The 21,221-nt window shown below is 44.2% G+C and overlaps 1 protein-coding gene across 5 annotated transcripts in view; it reads right to left on the bottom strand.

Annotated features, from left to right (window-relative positions):
- The window catches only part of SUFU (SUFU negative regulator of hedgehog signaling), a 104,229-nt gene that overhangs the window by 35,427 nt on the left and 47,581 nt on the right, over positions 1 to 21,221 (bottom strand). For 3 of the 5 annotated variants that reach the window (XR_012587662.1, XM_074592207.1, XM_074592204.1), the window contains exons 4-8: positions 11,964 to 12,106; positions 9,364 to 9,449; positions 6,965 to 7,037; positions 2,145 to 2,301; positions 561 to 672 (exon numbers count right to left, since the gene is read on the bottom strand). Coding sequence is in view for 4 of the 5 variants with exons in the window: in XM_074592207.1 (XP_074448308.1) it covers positions 561 to 672; positions 2,145 to 2,301; positions 6,965 to 7,037; positions 9,364 to 9,449; positions 11,964 to 12,106 (571 nt within the window). In the remaining variant the exon portion in view is untranslated. The remainder of the gene's footprint in view (positions 1 to 560; positions 673 to 2,144; positions 2,302 to 6,964; positions 7,038 to 9,363; positions 9,450 to 11,963; positions 12,107 to 21,221) is intronic. The other 2 variants (XM_074592208.1, XM_074592206.1) reach the window with 1 other exon arrangement.

The following is a 21,221-nucleotide window of genomic DNA, read 5'->3' as shown; positions in this document are numbered from 1 at the left end:
CCTGTTAGTACAGAGACTATTAGAGACCAGGGTGGTATTGGCATGTAATTACTGCCAGTACCTACCTGCTTAAGCAAGGCAAGATCAAAGTCACTTTACAAAAAAAAAAAAAAAAAAAAAAAAAAATCAACATTTTAACCAAAAGGTTTGTAATTATGAGCTTGAAAACAAAAAGCTCAGGCAAAAATATCAGCAAATGCTCATCTATGCCACCTAGCTCTTTGGATACCATAGCACTGTTTCCCACAGTACATTTTATAGGGCTCAGTCCAGTCTGACTTCAAACACTACACTGTGCGGAGCAGGTCCTACAGAACACAGTCAGAGCCACTCTCCATTAGCAAGGTTTGTCTAAAATCTCTCTAAAAGTCTGCCCTCCTGAGTACTACCCCATTAACCCAACCTGAATAACTCTTCTACCTCTGTCCTCTCGCTTTCCAAGTATGTGCTGCTAGCTTTCCTCTCCCCTTGTGAAGCCTTTTCCCACCCAGCTTTGTTTTCCACACTGAGCTCTTTAGGCTCCCCCCTCCCACCACCTGAGTGTGCAAGGTGAAACTTACGGTGCTCGGTCATGGTTCAACCCGTTCTGTCTTTGTGCATTTATTGGAGGTAGAACAGGTTTGCTGTTAATCTCAAGCCCTCTCCGCAAAGTCTCCCTGATTTGCTCCGTATCTGCAAAGAAAATTTTTTAAAACATGATTTAGAGTCCCCAGAAACATCACAGACAGAAGGAGATGTCAGCTTTCTAAGGTAAATTTTTATAATCTCTTCCTGCACCTTAGGAGTTATTTCCCTTTATAAAGTCAGCTTGAATTCTCTTGGTTTGGGCTGTGATGTTATGTCAGGCAAGGAGAGCTGGAACCTTTGGGCCTGAGCCCTTCTGATGAGGAAATTCTGAGTAGTTTTGTATCCTTTCATAAATGAGGTGTTTGCTGTTTCTGCAGCTCTCACAGAACCTCCTCACACTTCCAGCCTTTGCACTGTAAGTCACTTTTCCCATTAGACATAACAGGAATTTGTTCCTTTACCAAACAAGTGCAAGGAGGTCGCTGAGTTTTTGCAATTGGCTTTGCAAATCTGTTGGTTAATTTACAATAAGATTCACAAAAGAAAGGAATTTTATGCAGGGCAAACTTTATCCTCAAGCTCACATTTGAAAATAAACTGCAAATTATGCAGTTCAGATGCAGTCTTTTTACTTTTTCATTTTCCTATAATGTCTAGTGGCCAAATACTTAATAGGATGCTTTCCCGCCTTTCTTTGAAGTTTTCTCATATTTTTCTGAGAATTGTGGGAATCGTGTAGAGAAAAAAATATCCAAATGATTTCAAAATAATTTGAAAGATATACAAGTACCACCATGTATACCTGTCTTGGGCTTTTCATTTGCAGAGCTGAGGGAAAATAGCCTTTTTAGATCCAGTGCAATTCAAAATATTTGCATAGAAGCCAGAAGAAGCCCTATATGCATTTAAATATTTTTTTTACCATAAACTTAAAAGCAAGTAAGATACCATTCCTGTGGAAACCATAGTTCATTCCAGGAAGTCTCAAGCCCTCAAATTTTACATTACTTCACCCATTAGAAAGATAACATGCATAATTTCAAGCATGTGTAAGGCTATGACATCTGTACCCTCAGATGGCATCTCACTGCCAAGGGGAACTCCACCGTATTTTATTTCTTCTTTCCAGAGTTCCGTATTTGCAAGAATCACTTGAGTTCAGCAGCAATGTGCAGTGTCAGTCCAACTTGTCACCCAAGAAGCGACAATGTCAAAAAGCAAGCGCAGCCTGGGAAAATCCAGTTGCTTCACCTTACAGATGTTTACAGTCCTGGTTTCACCCAGTGCTCAGTTAAACTTTGCGGACTTAAGTTAGAAATAGCCTAAAAACTGAAAGAAACAAAACTTGTTTCTTTGTCATTTAGACAAAACAATGCAAAGATCTCTTTTCCTCTCTCCTGCCTTCCTCAAAGACGCCACACTAAAATTCATTTTGCTCCCCTGAGACATACTGAGCCTTCCAGTAAATGTGGTGCTCGCTGTGCACCCCAAGATGCTGCATGACTCAGCCCACTACCCAGACCCATCAGAAAGGAAGCTGAAAGGCCATGGTAGCAACTCGGCCCAGGACCTCTTACCTTTCCCGGAGAGCCGCCGTGGCTGGGTCCCAATGCAAATGCTCCTGCTGTCTTCGTCATCCTCCGGGGGCCGGCTGAGATCATCCCAGGCACATTTGGCACTCACTCCACTCAGGTTTGAGCCATCTGTCTCAATCCCTTTGTCGACTCTCTCCTGCTTGAAAAGATCCAAAACCCTAAGACTTTTTTGTGTGTGGCTTGAACCTGACCTGGAACCCACCCTGGCTCAACCCAACCTTCAGCAGCTCCTGCATATCCCCCATTCACGGCCAGTTTCCACTCTCTGGCCCCGTACTCTGATGTATCAGCTAAGGGTGAACAGACATTGAGCCAAATCAGACAGCTGGTTTGAACTGGAACAGACCTTTTCCATAGCAGGTCGGTCTGAACTCCTGTCCCTTCCCCACTACTTTACTACCTGGCTCTGGCAGGCACAAAGCTGGGAAAGACAAAGGTGGAAATCAATGGCCTGGGTTATGCAGGGTTGCTTCTTTTAGCATTAGCTCCAGTTTATATCAACTTAAAGCATTTATGAGACTACATTATAAAGCACAGCTTGGCAGTCTACCTATTGTATGTCAATGATAACAAATCCCTGAATAACTAAATTTAAGTTCTCTTTCCAAGCTTACCAAGGAGTCCCACAATGAAAACAGCTCACAGAGACTCCATCATTCACAAGAGTTCATAATTTGCAAACTACTGGGATAACCACTGCTTTTCAACGTGCTGGGGTGTTCAGTAAAGGACAAACGTGCAGGGAGACACAGGTCTGTTCACAATGTCAAAGCTTTTGCATAGTTTTCTCTATCGGCAAAATACACAAACTCCCTCCCTTGCAAGTTGGACTTTCCAAGCACGTAACTGCTGTTTGGGTCTAGGAAGGTGTCACACCCCAGTCACAAGCAGCTGGATACTCTCAGACATTATGCATCATCTCAAGGACGCGTGCATTTGTTGCCTGCAAGACCGCCCTAAGCTACAGCCAAAACTTCCACAGGACACCTACCTGCCCGGGGAACCGGTGTTAGTCTGAATTTCCACCTATGTCCCACAAGGGGGTAATGTTGAGCTGAACAAACTCAGGGCTGAGCTACACCGAGGAAGGGCTGCTCTTACCGCTGTCACCTCGCCCCTGGCACCGAATCAACCGGGCCCATTTTCCCCTCTTCCGAAGGGGTGTCACTTCTGGTACCGCTCAGTGGCACTGGCAAGACTTCCATCTCACTGCATACATCTGGGTCACCTCAGAACAGGCAGTAAGTGCCACCACTTGCAGGACAAGAAACTTGGAAGATTTAAGGAAGGAGCAGAGCTGCGTTACACACAACGGGAGCGGATCTCTCTGCTCGTTATTACTACCCTCCAGTTTGACCTTGCCACTGGAGTCAAGAGACCGTGGGAGCATCCAGCGCTTTGCAAAATCTCTTCCCTAAGAAGCAGTTTCCAGACTAAAACCCACATACATTCCTCCCCTTGCCCAGCTGCGCACGCTGCGCCCTCTTAGAAGGGGCATTGCCTGTTCTTGTGGCCATTCAAGAGAGGATTTGAGCAGCTCAAAGATAAGCACAAGTGCTCAGGGTGTGGTTGCACAGCAGTTGAAGCTGATGTAATTCGCAGTGGCTGCAGTCCCACCCTCCTCCATGTCCTACCTCTTCCCTTGAGCCAACTCCTTGGGGTTTTTTTTTTAAGCTGGATCAGCTCCCTAAACTGGCTCTTTGGCCCAAGAGCGGTGGCAGATGCCTGTGGCTGGTGGCAGGACCGGAGCAGTCCTGACTTAGATTTAAGTATTCAAGAGACTGCCTTCCTTCTGTCTTTCTCCCCGAAAGACTACTCCTTGTTGTGATCCTCCTCTGGCATCAGGGGAAACTGGCTTCCATGAAAACGTAATGGGAAAATCTGAGAAATAATAAATCTGCTGGGATTTTCTTTTGTTATATCCTAAACATAAAATTAGTTGTTTCACCCAGAAATAGAAGTTGTGGAAAAAGAAATAAAAATACATCCGATCCTACATATGCAAATGATGCTCTAAGTGAGATTTAGCACGTGGCTCCTTCGGGAGCCCTCCGCAGCGCTCTGTGAGGACCCAAATCAGCTGGCATGGGGAGGTTTAACTTGTCAGCACAGTCATTTTTCATTCCAGTGGTTGGGGAAGCATGGGAGAGCCACCAAACTTGCCCTTAAGCAGGGAGCTGAAGAGCCCCAGGGGCCCTGAGGACACCTTCGGGCAGAGGCTCTGGTAGGACATGCTTCTCCATCCCTGCAGCCAGGGCCCCTGCTCACAGAGACAGACGGGGCCTCCGGACGGTACGCAGAGCCTTGGGGAGGGAGAAAGGGACTCGTCATCTGCATCTCAGCTGGTTTGCAGATCACTTCCTCAGGGGAAGAAGTGCTGCTCTGTTGGCATCCCTTGGAGATCAAGGGGGGCTGATGGAAACGAGCTGGCCTAAGGCAGCCTCATTTGCATGCCTGTTTTATAACGTTTGCAAGTATTGATGTCGAAGGGGGAAAAAACAAAACAAAAAAAGCCCCGAACCAGTTCAGGCTCTCAGCTGGGGCAATGCACATCTTTACCCCATCTTTAGCCAGCAAAGATGTGCCTGGGCTGAGGGGCTGTTCTTCCTCCCTTGAAAGGGCAGCCTGAGCAGGAGGTTGGAGGAGCCCAGGGCAAAGGAGGTTCAGCTTTTTCCTTCCTCAAAGAAAGGATGTTTCTGTCCCATTTTCCTCTCAGCATGTGGGAGGGATGCTCTGAGGCTCTTATAAGTCATTGATCCCTTTCTAAACGAGCCAGAGCACTGCAGCGTGACCCGCAGAGCAGCAACCACAACTCAGGAAATTCGAATCAGCTTTATTCTCTTCTGAGATATCTGCTAAAACAGAAGCAAAGCGCTGAGAATCAGCGCAGAGCTGGGGAGCGACAGGGATTGTTTGACAGTGCTGCCAGGGAAATCTGAATGGCCTACAGGGAAGCCTGGCTGAACAGAAAACAGCCAGCGTTGCCACAGCATTAATTGCCGACATCCTGGGATGACATCTTAGTTGGGATCCATTCTCGGCAACTTCGAACAGAAAGTACAGCTGCTGCTGCCAGGGCTGAGTTTAGGCCTCAACCGATTCCCACAAGAGACAACACAGCCTCAAAACAAGCTCTGCCCGCTTCCCAGGCAGGCAACGCGCTTGTCTGCTCCCAGGAAAGTTGTCCGTTTTCTCTGCCTGCCCCCTCCCTCCCCTGTCTTCCACTGCTGCCTTTCAGCTCTCACCACCACCAAGAAAATGCCAAGCGAACCACACTTCATCCTTTCCCCGCTAATTAGAGCGGGAGGCGCAGGACGTGGCTGAACCCAGCCTTGCTCCCCCGAGCTCAGCAAAGGCTCTTTGAGGGACTTGGTGCCGCAGCAGCAGGTTTTGCCCTGTGAATCCCCAGGGGCTGCGGCAGGAGGTACACACACACACACCTGCACATACGCACTGCTGCAAGGGCAAGAGAGAACAGAAACTGGAATGTCTTCAATGTGAGGAAGTCCGGAAAGACCACAGACATAGCAGCTTTCAGTGGTAGGACACACTGGTGAGGCAGAGGTACTCTTTTATTTGCCTTAACTTGCCTTGGCTGACTCAGATTCCAGTAAGCTGAGCTACTTTTCATTTACAGTAAATTGAAGAAAACGCTGTTATCATTAGGAATCACCAGTGTGCAGAGAACAGACAAACACCCTCCAGGAGGGGAGAGGGCAAAATTTTGAAGAGCCTAAAAACTTTACAGGACTTGCAGTTATATTACGCTGTGGGACATTTGTGGAACATTTTTTTTTGTTTCTCAGACTGGGGTTATTTTAGATGAACAAATCCTTAAAACCAGTAAAAGTAGAATTCGGTTTTGTTCTTAAGCTTTCAAAATAAAAGATGCTGTGAGGCAACTGAGGGTAATCAGATGCAGACATGCAGACCATACGCAAATGCAATAGCTTGTACAAAACGTGCACATATGCACGTGCCCTACCAGGCTAAGCTGTAAGTTCTCTGTTAAAGGTGAATACTCAGTGACTCACTGACACGAGCTCAGCACCACACTGGATTTGCCTGGGACCCCTGTACTCCAGTACCATAACTCTGCTGAAGGGATGCAGAACTGTCTTCCAAACACATGGATCAGCAGTAGCCCATGGGATGGTAACCCCTCCACAGAGGTCCTATTCTGATCTTTAAGCATCAGAATTTAACTTGAACTCTGAAGAAAAAGGTTTAATATATCTTCCTGTATGGATTATTAATGACTGCATGAGATACTTTTGGCTTCCCATTATTTCTCAGACTATGCTAACTAACTTGGCCTCAAGTAATGTCCTACAGGAATGAGCTACACTGTCACATTTGCTGTGAAAAAAATATTACTTAATTGTTTTTGAGTTTTCTGCATGTTATATCTCCTTATGCTTGCATATAAAACAAAGGAGGAATTTCCTGATCTATCATTTCTGAATCTTGTGTCGTTCTATGTTCTTTTATCTTCTATTTTCCTCCTTTCTAAAACATGCAGTCCAAATCTTAGCAATTTGTATCATACATGAGATTCTGTTTTCCTGGTCCCCCTTCTCTAAATTTCTTCCTAGAGCTGCCATCCACCTGAGGCTGGACATGTGCACTCTTGAATCAGCTCTGAGAGGGCAAAGGGAATCTCTAAGACTTTTCTGGCATTATTGAAAACATTGAGAAGATTACAGCACCTTTACAGAAAATAACAGAACTGTTTAATACCATTAAACCAATTCTCCCTGGCTACTACAAAAGACATGACATTTTATTAACTAAAGACATACTTGCAGATGTGGATCAATCTCAAATATTGTCTCTCCTCTTCGCATATCTGTTATCAACCAGGGGCCTCCAGCTCTACAAAGAAAGAAAGAAAGAAAGAAAGGTAATGAACCGAACAAGCACTTTTGCTAGTCCTCAGAGTCGACCTGCGCAGGAAGGAAGCACAAGGTAGAGTTTAAAAACAAGCCTAGAAGCCCCTCTTTGTTGTGTATACATCCCATAGCATGTATTTGTCCTTTACATTTCTCAAACACATAATGAAAGCCCTCCATGACCTAGCTGTTATCTGCCTAGTGTCTGGCACCACCAAGTCTTCCAAAGCAGTCAGGATTGACACAGGCTATCCCCTACACGGACCCACTTACTCATACAAGACTGAACTGGGTTTTAATCTCACAGGTAACTGACTTGGGACTGAGAAGTCCAGTGTAGCCTAGGTCTAAGAAAGATGGGCAAGGCATGGGGTCAAGATTTATACCTCTATTACGAATCTAAAGATGCAGCAGGGTCCCAGTGGGACTGCACTTTTTGCTGAGATCAGCAGTCATGTTCGGTACGGTAAAAAGCTTATTGCTCTGATAAATATTCTCACAGTAGACGTTTTGCCCAGTTGGTACTTAATGGCCGAGTACTCAGGTGGTTCAGGGAAATCTTTGTTTTCATTAGCAATAGAAGTCGGAAGGGTCAAGATGTTTCCCCACAAAGGTGATACAAAACAGATTACTGTGAACTACTCGGAGACTTTACTTCAGGTCACAGTGCAGGCAGACTGCAGAAGTCAGCCTTAGATGGTGCTTTTCATTTGAAGTAAAAACTGAAGTCTTTTGGCATTGCCAGAAAAATTTTCACCTTTTTCAGGAGATACTTTGTTACTGCAGTCAAAAGCCCCCTCCTCTGGCCTTGTCTGTGTTACAGCCTCCTAAAGCACTTGAAGTGGGAGCAATAAAATAAAAGTTAATATTATATAGATTTTCAGGTGCATCAACAGCCACTCTTTTTTCACATCACTTTGGAAGCTGTTAATTATTAACTGCAGAGGTGTGACCTGCTTTAGTTCCTCACTGGGATGCAAGAGACTTTTACCCCGACTTTATGTCAGCAGCTTAGTAGTTTGCAGCTTTGCCTCAAATTATGCACATTTGGGTTTCATTTTATCCTTGGAAAGGTGCTTGTACCACAGCACAAAAGCCAAAAACCAACATGACAACAGACTGCGGAGAGGGGTGCTGTATCTGTATTGACTTAGAGGAGCCAAGGGAGCTGCAGACAGTGTTTATTGTCTCGGGGTCCCAGAAACAAAGCTTGCAGCTGGACAAATTCACTCTACTCTAGGGCATTCGCATGAATGATCTGCACTTGTGCCTAAAAGGGAAGAGTTCAAGTTTAAGAAGTCCATCAGCAAAGGCTCTTCCAAATAATCAATCAATTAAAGGCCATTGTGACACTAGAGACTGTACTATTGTGCCCAGGAACACAAACTCAGAACCATTTTGTTTAAAAAAAAAAAAAAAAAATCTTTTGAGCTACAATCACACAGCAATAACTTCTTGTCCTGGTTTGAGGTACAACAGAACCAACTTTCTGTTCAGTAATTTTACTTCTTAGCTAGGCCTCTTCTAATTCTCTGAAAGTAACAGTATATTGTGCTGAAAACAGTTCGTTCTCAGAGTGGTAAGACCAATGTTTACACTTAGTGCCAAGGAATGGTATGCAGAGAGGAGAGGAGGAGGAGAGCATCTGTCACTGGCCAATTTGGCCAAAACCACAACACTTCTACTAAATATAAGAGAAAAATATTTAAACAAAACATCTGCAAGCCAAAAAAGTTTAGCTGCAACCTGGCAGCAAATAGAGTATCAATATATCATTTCACATTTTAAACCCATCTCCTCCTTAACCTAACGACATCTTTGTTTTGCCATGGGAGAAATAACAATGAACTTCACTTGCATGAACACTCCTCCTACTGCAAACTGGCCCACCAAAAGTGGGGCCAATTTGAAAGGGACTTTCTCACTTTCAGGCAATACCCAAGCTTTGCTACGCACTGGAAATTAGACCCTCTCCTTCCTTTCTTTTCAACTACACAGAGAGGTCAGCAGTAACAGTTACCCCAGCTCTCTCAGGAAGAACCAATGAGAAAACGCTGCAGGCATAAGAGGAAGGAAATTAAGCTTTCAAGACCTCATTTTGTTTCACCCTGAACATGTGGACTTCCACATGCATTAATTTGTGATCTAAGTGTCTGTGCGTGAGAACAGATTTGCAATGAATTCCCATCTCTCGCTACAGCACAGGCTTAAATAAGTTCCATCAACAAGTTAAAGATTGTTAATAAAAATAAACAACTGAATTGTTCTCTATGGGAATGCTCCCCTATATGGGCTGTATGAGGACTTACACCGGGACAGTCCGAAGCAGTTCCAAGATCCCTTGCCCGTTCCACTGTTGAGCTGCATGCAGTTCCTCAGTGCAAACCCCAACAATCTGGAATAAATGAAAACAGAGATACTAAACTGGATGGGAACCGTGCAACAACTGTAGATAAAGTGTACCACGTGGTGCTGGATCAAACAGTGCAGATACAGAGAAGAACCATTTCTTTAAACTAACTAGATAAGCGAGGACAAATGGAGCGTGAGACAACAGCAGGATTCTGCAGCTCCTGATGCCCTCTCTCTACACTTACTATGTGAAGTACCTTGGTGACGTTAACATTTAATCTTGCATGGCATGTGTGAACTTAACTATGAGGAGGGCCTGGTGACAAATCCGGGTTTGCTGAAGATCCACTAGTCTGTTCTCACTTTTCAATCTAGTCCACACAAGACAGGACAGGTTAGGGTCTGAGCACAAGCAAAACACTGCTCTGTCTGCCAACTGCTAGGGGCAAATGAAATACTGCACCAGCAATTTAAATCAGGCAAGGGACTCACTGCCACAAGGGAGTGCTTTGGAACTCATAAATCCTTGACCAACTCAGTTTGCTGACTGGTTACATCTTACCCGGCACCATTAAGTAAAGCTGCTTACACATCGCATAATCCACTCGTCACTGCAGGCAATTGCAGACTTCTGCCTTCCTGTATAAGGCAGGATGTGTTTGCTTTTCAGGATGGGAGCTGCCACACTGAGCAATACCAGATGTCTCTCTCACAGCAGCTGAGATCAGCCGCTTCAAACGAAGGGGTGAAACACCCTTCAGCTGATAGAGGAAGGCAGTTTCTTCCTGATTCATCAACCACTGGCTTGTGCCTTTGAGCACAACGATTCACTCTTTGGGATGAAAAATTTTCATCCATTGGCCTTCTATCTTCTTCCTCAATACTCCGCCTTTTCCAATGACACTGAATTTTTGGTCAAAATCTGTTCAACTGATGTTTCATCAGAAAAGAGGAAAACTGAAAACTAAGTTCTGATGAGCAGCAAAGGCCTGACATGCCTTTGCCGCAAGCGCGTATCTGCACCAATAGAGATCTGCATGGAAAACTATCACCGTCAGCACATCCGCAGTTCTGCACACCCTACCTCCCCTGCCCCTCACAGGGCTCACTTTCTCAGGACCCAGCCCTTGAAGATGCACTTCATCCTCACCCATCTCCCAGGCTGAATCTCCCTCTGTCTCCCTCACTCCAGGACACCCCTTCTCTGGGCCTTCACTCACTAATTACTTACAAACAGCAACAGTCTAAACAGGAAATTATTTTGTATTCATCCTTTTCTTTTTGCAATCGTTCACCTCACGGGTCAAAATAAATCCATAACAACAAGCATCAAACAAAGGGGAAAAACAAGTCAACCATATGTGTTATGGAAGATTAGAGGCCGAGAGCCTCAGGATGCAACAAGTTGACTGTCCTTTGATCCTTTTGGGCAGTAAAGAAGGGATGCGGACTAATGCAGCACTAACTGGGGTGTCAGCCGGGAATCACCCTGCTTACCTTGGCTCTCTGTCTCTCCTTCCAGGTCCCACAACTCACCTTTCATGGATAAATCCCACACCAATCTCTTTCTTATTGATAAAACACAGACTTTTGGGCACCTCAGAAAATTCAGGAAAGCCTTTGCCTTTGCACAGCAGTTGCCTTGTGCAGGTCCGTGGTAAAGGGGCTTGCCCTTACACGTTGCAGCTACAGCCAAAGACAAATGGGAGCAACTTGAAACTTAAATAATAAGATAAAGACACTTGCATTTTCCCACAGGATGGAAGAAGCTTTTCCACAGAGTGGGGAGAAATCAGCAGTTGGCATAAACTATGCCAGGTCTTCCACTAAGGTTAATAACTCCATATGCAATTTAAAAATATCCAAAGCAGCTCATATCTAAGAGACATCATTGAGAAGAAGGACTTTGGGAAACCAAGCAAACCTGTTTGACCAAGGAAGCTCCCCTCACTGAACAGTAGGATTAAATCGCAAGGGATTTTTCAAGTGTTCCTTTTGCTGAGCAAACCTGAACCTTTCTTAAACAGTAGATCAATACAGAAAAACTCACTTAGCCTCTAAAGAATCTTTGTGTCAATGCTGCAAGCTACGTTTCTGCCATTAAATAATGCTAAAGCAACTCTGACTCTGGCTCCAAACTCTTCTTTTCTCAAACCAGCGTATCACTTACCGATACCACCATAGAATTAATTTCAATTTGGCTCTACGTTACCTTTTAAGAATATTTCTCTCAGCTTTTTTCCCTATGTTCATGTTTGAAATTTCAGAGCAGTAATGTAATATTCAACTCCAGGTCTGTTTCGGGGTGTAAAACTTCTCTCCATCAGATAGACCTCTATCTTGAGAACCAAGTGTGTCATTGCTCAATCCTGGTAAAATGCTTAATGAATACCTCCATAGTAACAACTCAAAGATGAGATCCGTGGTAATCAAATAAGGAAGAAAGGTGGAAGACAGGATAATAAGCATCTGCCTTATCAAAGCTAAATGAAATGTAATGTTAGCCACATTCCACACCCAGGAGGTGACAGTCAGAGCCACCATTGCTGCATTGTACCTGTAGGAAAGTAACGACCCCAAAAGGAGTCTGCACCGGCTGCATCTGAGGGTCTTCTGTCAGTAACATATGCTGGATTCTAGATTCACTGTTGTCCAAAGGGCTGTGCCACGATACATGGTCACCACTGCAGAAGGTATTTTCTGCAAGGAAGAGAAGCAAGAAATATTTAGTCCGTAAAGTCTGCTAGAATATTCTGTTAGCATCTGCTCCTGACCGCTGTCAGGCAGCGACCTCTGGTCTGGAGCAGGACAGTTGCTGGTGGGTGTTCACAGTGACTGCCTCCAGCCAGCTCTGCTGAGTCTCCAAGTCAGCTGAAGCATCTGAAGCAGGAAAGGAGTCTCACTGAGCCATCTGAATTCGAGCACTGACTTTAAAATTGCCCACTTTTGAGTCCTGTGGCAAAAAATGGTGGCAAAATGGCAAAAAAACAGGAATACCAACAAATAAAATGAGCTCGTCTCTCATTAGTCTAATTTTGTGAGAGGGCGCAGAGAGTCAGCAGGCCATACTGGATGCCTATGGGATGGCGATTCATACTTAATTTGCAGCTCTGATTTGCCACAGAGAAAAGGTTTTGAAATGTGAATTAAACACAAATAATACTCTGCTATATCTAATAAAAATCCACAGTCTGCTGCCCAACTTGTGATAGTCTAAGTCACTTTCTCTCTCAATTGTCTGGTGGCTCTGGTGCAGAATTATAATTAATATGTTCCTTCTTTCCCAAACAATGAGAAAACCAGTAGGTTATAAATTTCACTCTGCGTCAGAATAGACTGCATCAAAACCAAGAGCCAGAAATTATCCTTCCCTCTTCACGACTGTAAGCATTCTTTTCTTTTCCTCCTCTCCTACTTAGAAAGACAAAACCCCCAGATAATCCCATGTTCCACAGCTGGTGCATGCCAGAAGGCACACCAGAACCCATCTGTATGTTCCTGCCCCATCACAGGAAAGGCTAATGCTTGCTTTCTGAGTGAGCTAGGAGTAAAATAACCAACCATGCCCATTTTCACACTAATTAAAGCATGCTGTATTTGCACACGGTTCCTAGAGCACGCGTGCACTAGCGCTGCCTAGCCGACTGCCTTGTCCTCCGGTCTTGTGCTTGTCCCACTCCAGGCAGAGCTTTTATAGCACATACAAATAAGCAGCCTGGAAGCCAAAGCCTGCCCTTTGACATAGGTGTAGTGCCCCAGGGATGAGCCGAGTAGTGCCTGCCTGCTTCCAAAGTCAGAGGCAAGCACAGCACCGCTCTCCCTGGCCAAGCTCAGTGATGAAGGCAGTCTGGGCTGCTGTCCTCCCTGTGGTCTCCCCCAAGACCACCCTTACAGAAGGGAGGGAAGGGAGGCCTTGCCCACTGGAGGAGGACTAGGACTTCCACTGCAGACTGAAAAATGTTAGTGGTTACTTGAGTTGCTGTCTGCAGAGACTGGAGCATCTCATGTGATACAGAACAGGATACGATTCAGAGAAGTGTCCTCCTCTGCCCTGCAGCTACAAGCAGACATGGTCCTGGACCTTCACTGAACCTTCCCACATCACCTTCCCAATAGACATCAATAAGACACCTCTTAAATAACTATCTACAGAGTTTATTCTGAGAATCCTTGAACGTGGCAGCTTCTGCAGCGGCAAGAGAGAAACAGCATTTGCCATTACTTGCAGCTTTGTCCCCAGTCACATTAAACATCAGACGCCAAGGAACGGGGTGCTTGGATGCCACTTGCTGCGCATTGGCACCACCATGACTGCACGCACCTACTCTCAGGCAGCAGCAAGTGCAGGATGCTCCGAGGGAGCCAGTGGCAGGCAGGTAAATTAATGAGAGTTATCTTGCAGTTGCTGTGGTTAAAACTATTCGCAGACAGCCCACTGATGAGCTAACTAATGCTCACCCATTCCCGGGTTTAGTCCAGGGTGTCCTGGGCAACTCCCAGCTTCTCCACCAGGTGTCCCCATTGGTGTGTATTTGAACATTTATTATGTATGATTTTTTTCAGATGAATTTCTTGGACAGATCATTTGATTAAGAATTAAAATAAACTTCAAATACCATAAGGAACTTTGCCCGAAAAATGAGGCATGTAACAGAAGTGTTGTGATAAGTAAGGGAATATTTTCCTTAGTTAAAATTAGGAAAGAAAGAAAACAGCGAATGCAAGCTGCTTGAAAGAGAGTTTATCGTTACATACACTAAATTACACGCTTTCAGCTCTGCGACTGAAAGGAGTCGTTCAGATATTACTTTACTTTCAGAGTTGGGGAAATATAAGCAGACAGAAATGAAAAACATGATTTTATTTTTTTTATTATCAAAATTGGATTAAAGAAACAGCATTTAGAATGTTGCAAAGGATCTTGTGAAATTTTCCAGGTTAACCAAAATGTGGCTGATTAAATTTTTTTTTTTTTTAAATGATAAAAGCCTCTCAGTCACAGTTTTCAGGAATGAAACAAAGCCACAAAGGGCTTATTCTTGGGCCCTGTCTTTATACCACAACATTTTGCCCATCAAATGCTCACACAATTCTATGCTGATCGATCGCTGGGTTTCACTGCTGGTGTTGCTTCTCCTGGGAAAGCCCAGCCCGTTTAGAGCAGGTTTTCAAATGCAAATGTCTCTGCTGGAAACCCACCTGTTTATGTCCATGTGAACACTGAACACTTAGAAAAATCTGCCTCTCCCTCGCATGCACACCAACACCACAAAATTCACACTGACTACTCAATTAAAGCACCAAAAAAATATTCTGCAAATAACATGAGGCCGAATCAAAACCTGTAAGAGTACAAAAATTCAGAATTAGAGCCTGAAACTCAGCTCTTTGCTTGCTGCATTGTAACCCACATGGAATGTTAAGATCAGCTCTTGTACAGAGACCACTGCAGCACTGAGTATGGCTTGAATTGCAGGACTTCTAGTCACAGAAACTAAGAAATTACAGAAACAAAAGACTAGATAACCACTTTCTCTTGCCTCATGCTGGAAACGGGGATGAGCATCCCCCCTTCCCACCTTTCACACTCATGTTTTCAAAGGAAGACAATCAAAATGTTTCGAAGCATTTTAGTTTTAAACAATGTTTTAGACAGAAAATCCTGAAGTTTTCATAAGTGATTCCTCCAAAGTAAATTTAAAACTAAATTTAGGGCTTTGACGAATGTTGAATTAGAACATAAAACATCCAGATAAATCCTCAAAGTCATCATGGCAGAGATGGATATGAAAAGTCTCCTGTGGTTTTTGCACCTTTCTATCATTTGCAGGGCTGTCAGTAACACACTTTGTACAACCTGCCTTTCTTCCACAAACATGTCCAATGTGCCAGCATTTCCTACCTGTACATACCTATTTCCATAAATTCAAGAGATGAGCAGCCACAGGACACGCGCGCGCATCTCACGTACGTGAGGAGCACAAACACCTCGCAAGGAGCAACACACTTCAGTCAGATGTGCCTAAAGACAGCTCCTTTTGCTCCCAAAAATGCATCCCCGTATCTCCGTTACCATGCGGACTAAGCGGAGAAGCAGCCATCCCCAAAGTCATTTCTGAGATCTCTGTTTTGCACTGTTCTGAACCAAGGATGGCACGAGGACCTTCAGCGATAATGATGCCAGTCTGGGTCTCTCAACAACATCCAGGGTTTTATAGCCGTACCTCTCAGTGCACATTTTGATGCCTACTGCAGATATCAAATGAGACACCTACACTCACAACTGGAAGCTACTTGTATACTAAATATTTGAAAATACAGACATGAAAATAGATATTAATATACATGCAAAAGAAACACTGTATGTAAAAATAAAAGATTACAGGAAGAAGTTCATGTCCATAGAGCACTGACCCAGTCTGACAGGACTCACTGCTACAAGCATCTAGTTTTAGGCCAAAACATGACTCCTCCTTCAGATAAGCACAGAACATTCCTTTGCAAATTATCTCAGTTTAGTAAACCTGAAAGTTTACAGCCTCAGCAGCAAAGCTGGTTCTGCAAGGATCCCATCACAACACTGATGCTGTCCCACGCCCTTGTAGATTTGGGAACAGCCTCTGCTTTATCCACGTCGATTTACAGCAACCATCGATCCAACACTTTTCAGTCTTGACAAGCTCTGCTATCACAACGCTTTTGACCTGCTGCAATGCTGTGCAGGTTAGCACGCTGTGGCAACATTTCTGACTGGTTTTGAGGAGGGACTGAAGCACAACAGATGTTACAAAAGTCCTTTCTCACCGTATTTCTTAATGAAACAAGATAACGTTTGCAGTCAGAATCCAGGAAAAGGTGAGAAGGCTTTCAGTGGTAGCTGTGAAAAATCCCAGGCTGCTACTCAACAAGCACCTTCTCTACCATTTCAAGAGGGGAACATTCAGTCTGCCAGGACTTGGGTACCATTTGCTGCTGCGGGCTTCTGCCTCTTAGAACTTCAGCATTACCTGACTCCACACCAAAGCCACCAAGAGATGTGACATGTCCAGGGAAACCATTTTATATAATGGGAAGAGTCTGATGTATTCTTCTAATAAATAGCAAGCCTCACACACGGGTGACCAGTTGGTGTGTTCCCATGTTCAGGAGTAAGCTTCAGAAGAATTCTATGAACAGGGGAACTAAGGACACTCTTTTCTCTGTGGGTTTGCATGTTGTGGATGGATTCATCACTGCCCAAGGAGGAAGGAGCTCTGACTAAAGCTGTTACCGCAACTATGGCACGCACAGGAGGACCCTATCTAGATTCACTTGTGTCTAAGATCAAGCGTAGCACATCTCCACCCTTCTCCACTGCAGAGGGCACAGTTAGCATTTTCACTCACCTGCTCATCTTGGAGAGAACCAAGCCTCTCCAAGAGCCCTACCTGTCTGTTTGACATTGGCCAACACGTTCCAACACCATTAGGGTAGGACAGTCAGCCTTCTAAGCAGGCGAACAGCATGATGCATAAGCCTTGTTTTCTTAGGTGAGCACAGCAAAGACAATAGTTACCAGAGAAAGTTACTGGGACCTCACCAGGGAATTGTCAAATATGTAGAGAGATGGCAAAGCACAGAAGTGATCTAGCCATCAACCGGAGGAATTAAATAGCAAAGGAACTGAAAGAAAATATGTTAAAAAATTAAATCCAAATTATTTTAGTGTATGGCTAAATCAGCAAATCCTCAGGAGTAAACTACTGCGTATGAGCTGATTCACAGGAACTGCTGTTGAATACTTCTGCCTCACAGTAAAACTGAGGTGGTTAGATGTTCCCTCCATGGAAGGAAGAGCTAAGCTACCTGACCTGCCTCAGGATAAATACATATCCTTCAGCAGTTACCACGGGAGCGCTGGATGTGTTGTAAATACGCAGGCTTGCTTACAGTAACCTCTTGGACACTCGCACCCTTCCTGCTTGGAAGGGGCACTAACAGGACTTAAACCTAATGCAGCAAAGTGATCCATCCTCATGGACTTGAAACTCGTTCTTTTACTGCAAGTTCACGTTTTAACAAAAACTACTACGTTTTTGTGGGTATTTTTTTCTTTTTCTATTAGGGAATGCTGATTCAATCAAACTGCTTCATAGGGAGGTATTGATTTCGTAAAAACTCAGCAAGGAAATCATTAAAACATTTCATTTCAAACTTACTATTTCATTTTATAATTTATAAGAGCAAATCTGAAGCCTCTCTCCAGCTCCACAGAAATGAGAAGTCTCTAAATTTGCCCTAGACAAGCTCTCGTACTATTCTGTTATGCAAAAGCAGCATCCATAAGACAGTCTGTTAAGCTTCCCATATTTTGAAGTCTTTAAAATGTCATTATCCATTTTCTTTTACAGCCCACATAAAGCAGGTGAGGTTTCTCCATGCAGCAATGGTCATAATTCAGCTGCTCAATCTCTCCTAACTTTACTATCCAACTGCTCTATAATGAGATCTGGGGAAATAACTCAGAGGGAACCATTCCACTGTGGACTAGTAAATTTTCTTTGTGTAACATTGCTCATGTATTTTCTTGGAGTGCATTCCCCCCCACCTTTAATTTGACTAAATATAGCTGAAGCCTAAAGAAATAAAACCAAGTCATATTCTTGGCCTCAAGATGTTTTATAAACAGCGTAATGCATGCAGTTGACGCCCAAGAGGTGTTACCTAGCTCTAGAGAGAAACACAGATTACTTCCCACGGTATTTTCAATTTCTTTTTTAAACCTGCCAGTTTCACATGTATGGGATCCTGCTAGGAGCCCTTATTCCCTTGAATAGCCACAGGGAGTAGGTTGAAAAGGACGGCAAACCAAGGCTAGTACTGGGATCTAAGAGAGATCCATCCAAAGGGTGGCCCCAGGCTGAACCTGCGTGTGGGAACATCTCCAGTGAGCTTGCTACCCTGCACCCAGAGCAGATGGGAAACAGCTCTTTGGACATCTGGGAGTCAAGTATCTTTTCTGGCGCACACATAGGGGGTTGCATGGAGGAAAACAAGGAGTTGATGCTGTTCCACCAGCAAGGAGACAGCAAGGGAATGAAGCATATCTCTGGTCCATGCGCAGCCTGGCATACAGTCCCCAGGCTGAGCCTGGCCCTGGGGCAGTTCAGACTGCATCACCCTGCTTCATCCAAAGGCCAGAAACTTCCCCCTTCTGACACGGTCACACCATGCAATTATTTAGGTAGATTTTCAAACTAGGAGAAAACATTTGTAGCCTGACTGTTCCTCTGTATCTCTTCTAAGGCACCGCCTCCTTCAAAAAGCCAGCTAAAATCCGCAACAAAGGGGTTAAACTGTTCAGATTAATCAGTCAGATAAATCCATCCGGACAGTGTGTTACAGGTGATGAGCTGATGCTGCGCAGAGTGGGAGAAGCCCTAAGTGCGTTAACTACCAAGTGTACTTGGTTTTGGGAAAACAGCTGCTCTGCTGCACTCATATCCTTCAAAAGCAAGCTGCTGCGTGCCTCTCTTGTTTCTGCAGAAAGCCAGGCCATCACTACACCATCACTTTATTCTGGGATATGTGCAAGGTAACGCTGAAAGAAACAATCCTGCCTGTCCCCCTGAGAAAGCAGCGACCACCGGGATCACCCCCTTGAGCCAGTAATGTTGCTTAGCTGTGCTAGCACAATGCTTGGCACTTCTCTGCTAGCTTGGTCTAAAAAGAAAATATACTCAATAAATTTGTGCCAGTGTGTAGCACTGGGGATGCTGGCACACAAACAAGATGACCGCATCCCACACAAGAGCCAGACCTCCGTTATCCGCATCACTCAGCGGCTTGAAAACTCGCTGCTCTAAGGGGTACAAACCTGCATTTTGTGTCCGACTGTGAGATCGCAGCTAAACTGCAGGCAGTGAGTCACAGATGTCAGAGAAATTCTGTATTCGAGGGCAAAGCGAAGAAGGATTTCAACTCCATGACTTACGGGTGCAGGAATGTTAAAAAGGCCCCCAGTGAGATCCTGACCAGCATGACAGCGATGCAGCCAGACGTTTAAATTGAATGCAGCTTATCCTGTACTTACAGAAACAATGTAATTTATTGCATTGCTATTACCCCATGCACGGTCTGTATAATTTATTATATAAACATATTTTCTCCAACACATTTTTAATATTCAGTCTGGCTTTGTTAAAAAAAAAGGTAATCTGGCAATCTGTCACAACTAAGATTCGATGCTGTTTTTCAGTACCGTTTTGCAGACTGAACAGCGAGAATTAATAGAGAGAAACTAAGGGTGGATGCAGAGTCCAACACTAAAATGTATTAGCTATATTTTTCACCACAGCTACTGAATATATTTCTAACTAGCTCAATAATGGATTTAAGCACGCATGCAAAGATGTAGCTGTAACAATCCGATACATAAGCTAAACATGAAAATCGTGTCTAAAAATCTCCAAGTAATAGTTATTGCAACTCATTACACAGATGCAAATTAAAAAAAAACACAACAGAGTATAAAGAAAAATACTTCATTTGAACTCATTTGCCAGCCACATTAAATTAAGATAATCTAGGGATAATCAAATTAATGCTAAATTCAGTCTGTCTGCTTAGTTTCCTAACCTACAAAGCACATGGATTGGTAAAGGGGAAGAACAATTGTGATATAATCTATGGGGCCCGCTGGCAGTTAGCTTATAATTTAATTTTCAACTCAAGCTGAACGTGTTTTAAGAACATACAAGCAGAATCCAAGCCATGACATATTTGCATTACGTTAAGAAAAGCTTTTCCTCCCTGTTTTTCTTTTTCAGTTCAGTTTTGCTGCCCTTTATCTCCTGTCTGGGAAACAGGAACTGCCCCAGCCCAGGCACTCCAAAGAGGTGCAAATTCACACGGTGCTGCTGCCTACTGCAGACACACAGCATAGACAAGATGCCTTAGGAAGAATTAAATCCCTGGAGTACAATTAAACAATAGCTCCGCTGCAGGGATTCAAATTGGGCTTTTAGAAACAAGGGGCCTCGGCAAAAGCTTCTTTTAAAAAAAAAAATAGTGTGGAAAAAAACAGATTATCAATACTGTAAGGGCTGCTTGACCTCTGAGGTTTGACAACAGTTTCAGAAAACAGGAGTGTGATGCAGATTTTTTTTTTTTTTTTTTTTTTTAAAATCGATCAGCAGGTTGAAAATACAAAGTTGATTACTGCACAGCTCCATGTTGTTAAGTCTGGAAAATTAATGAGCCTCTCAACAGAGGCCCACCAATTTATGCAAATATATATAAACTTATTTGATCATTTAAGTCCCCTGCACTGAAAGCCCGATGAAGAGGCTCCCATGCCTCCCCAGGGGACATCACCAGCAGGACATTGTGATTCCTCACTCCTCCGTGCCCTGCTCAGAGCCCGCCCTCGCCCCTGCTGGCAGTGGGATGGTGGAAAATGTGTCTTGCTGCACTGCAGCTTCCATTGATGGGAGTTACAAATGCTGCTTTTCTTACCACAAAGTAGATCCCGGACACCTGTATGCCTTAAATGACACTGGAGAGTATAATATTTTAGCCGAAAAACAAATGCTAAAACCCTATTGTACAACAACCAATTTAGTTCTGAGCCTCCTCTACCTCTTCTGTTTTCCAGGACATTTCTTTCCATCCCTTACACATCTGCGTGTCTGGCTTGCTCCTTTCTCCCTGCCCATCTCTACGCACATATACAATTTCCATGACTGCAGCCTCCGAGAATTTCTCACGCAGACTCCCAGCGAGTGACTCCCGTGCCCAGGGCACGCTCCCACCCTCTGTGAGCGGTGGGCCCCCT

This window comes from Larus michahellis, chromosome 6 (genome assembly GCF_964199755.1).
Source record: "Larus michahellis chromosome 6, bLarMic1.1, whole genome shotgun sequence".
Lineage (NCBI taxonomy): Eukaryota > Metazoa > Chordata > Aves > Charadriiformes > Laridae > Larus > Larus michahellis.
The sequence above is the reverse complement of the archived record's forward strand: the minus strand, read 5'-3'. Positions and strand labels throughout refer to the sequence as shown.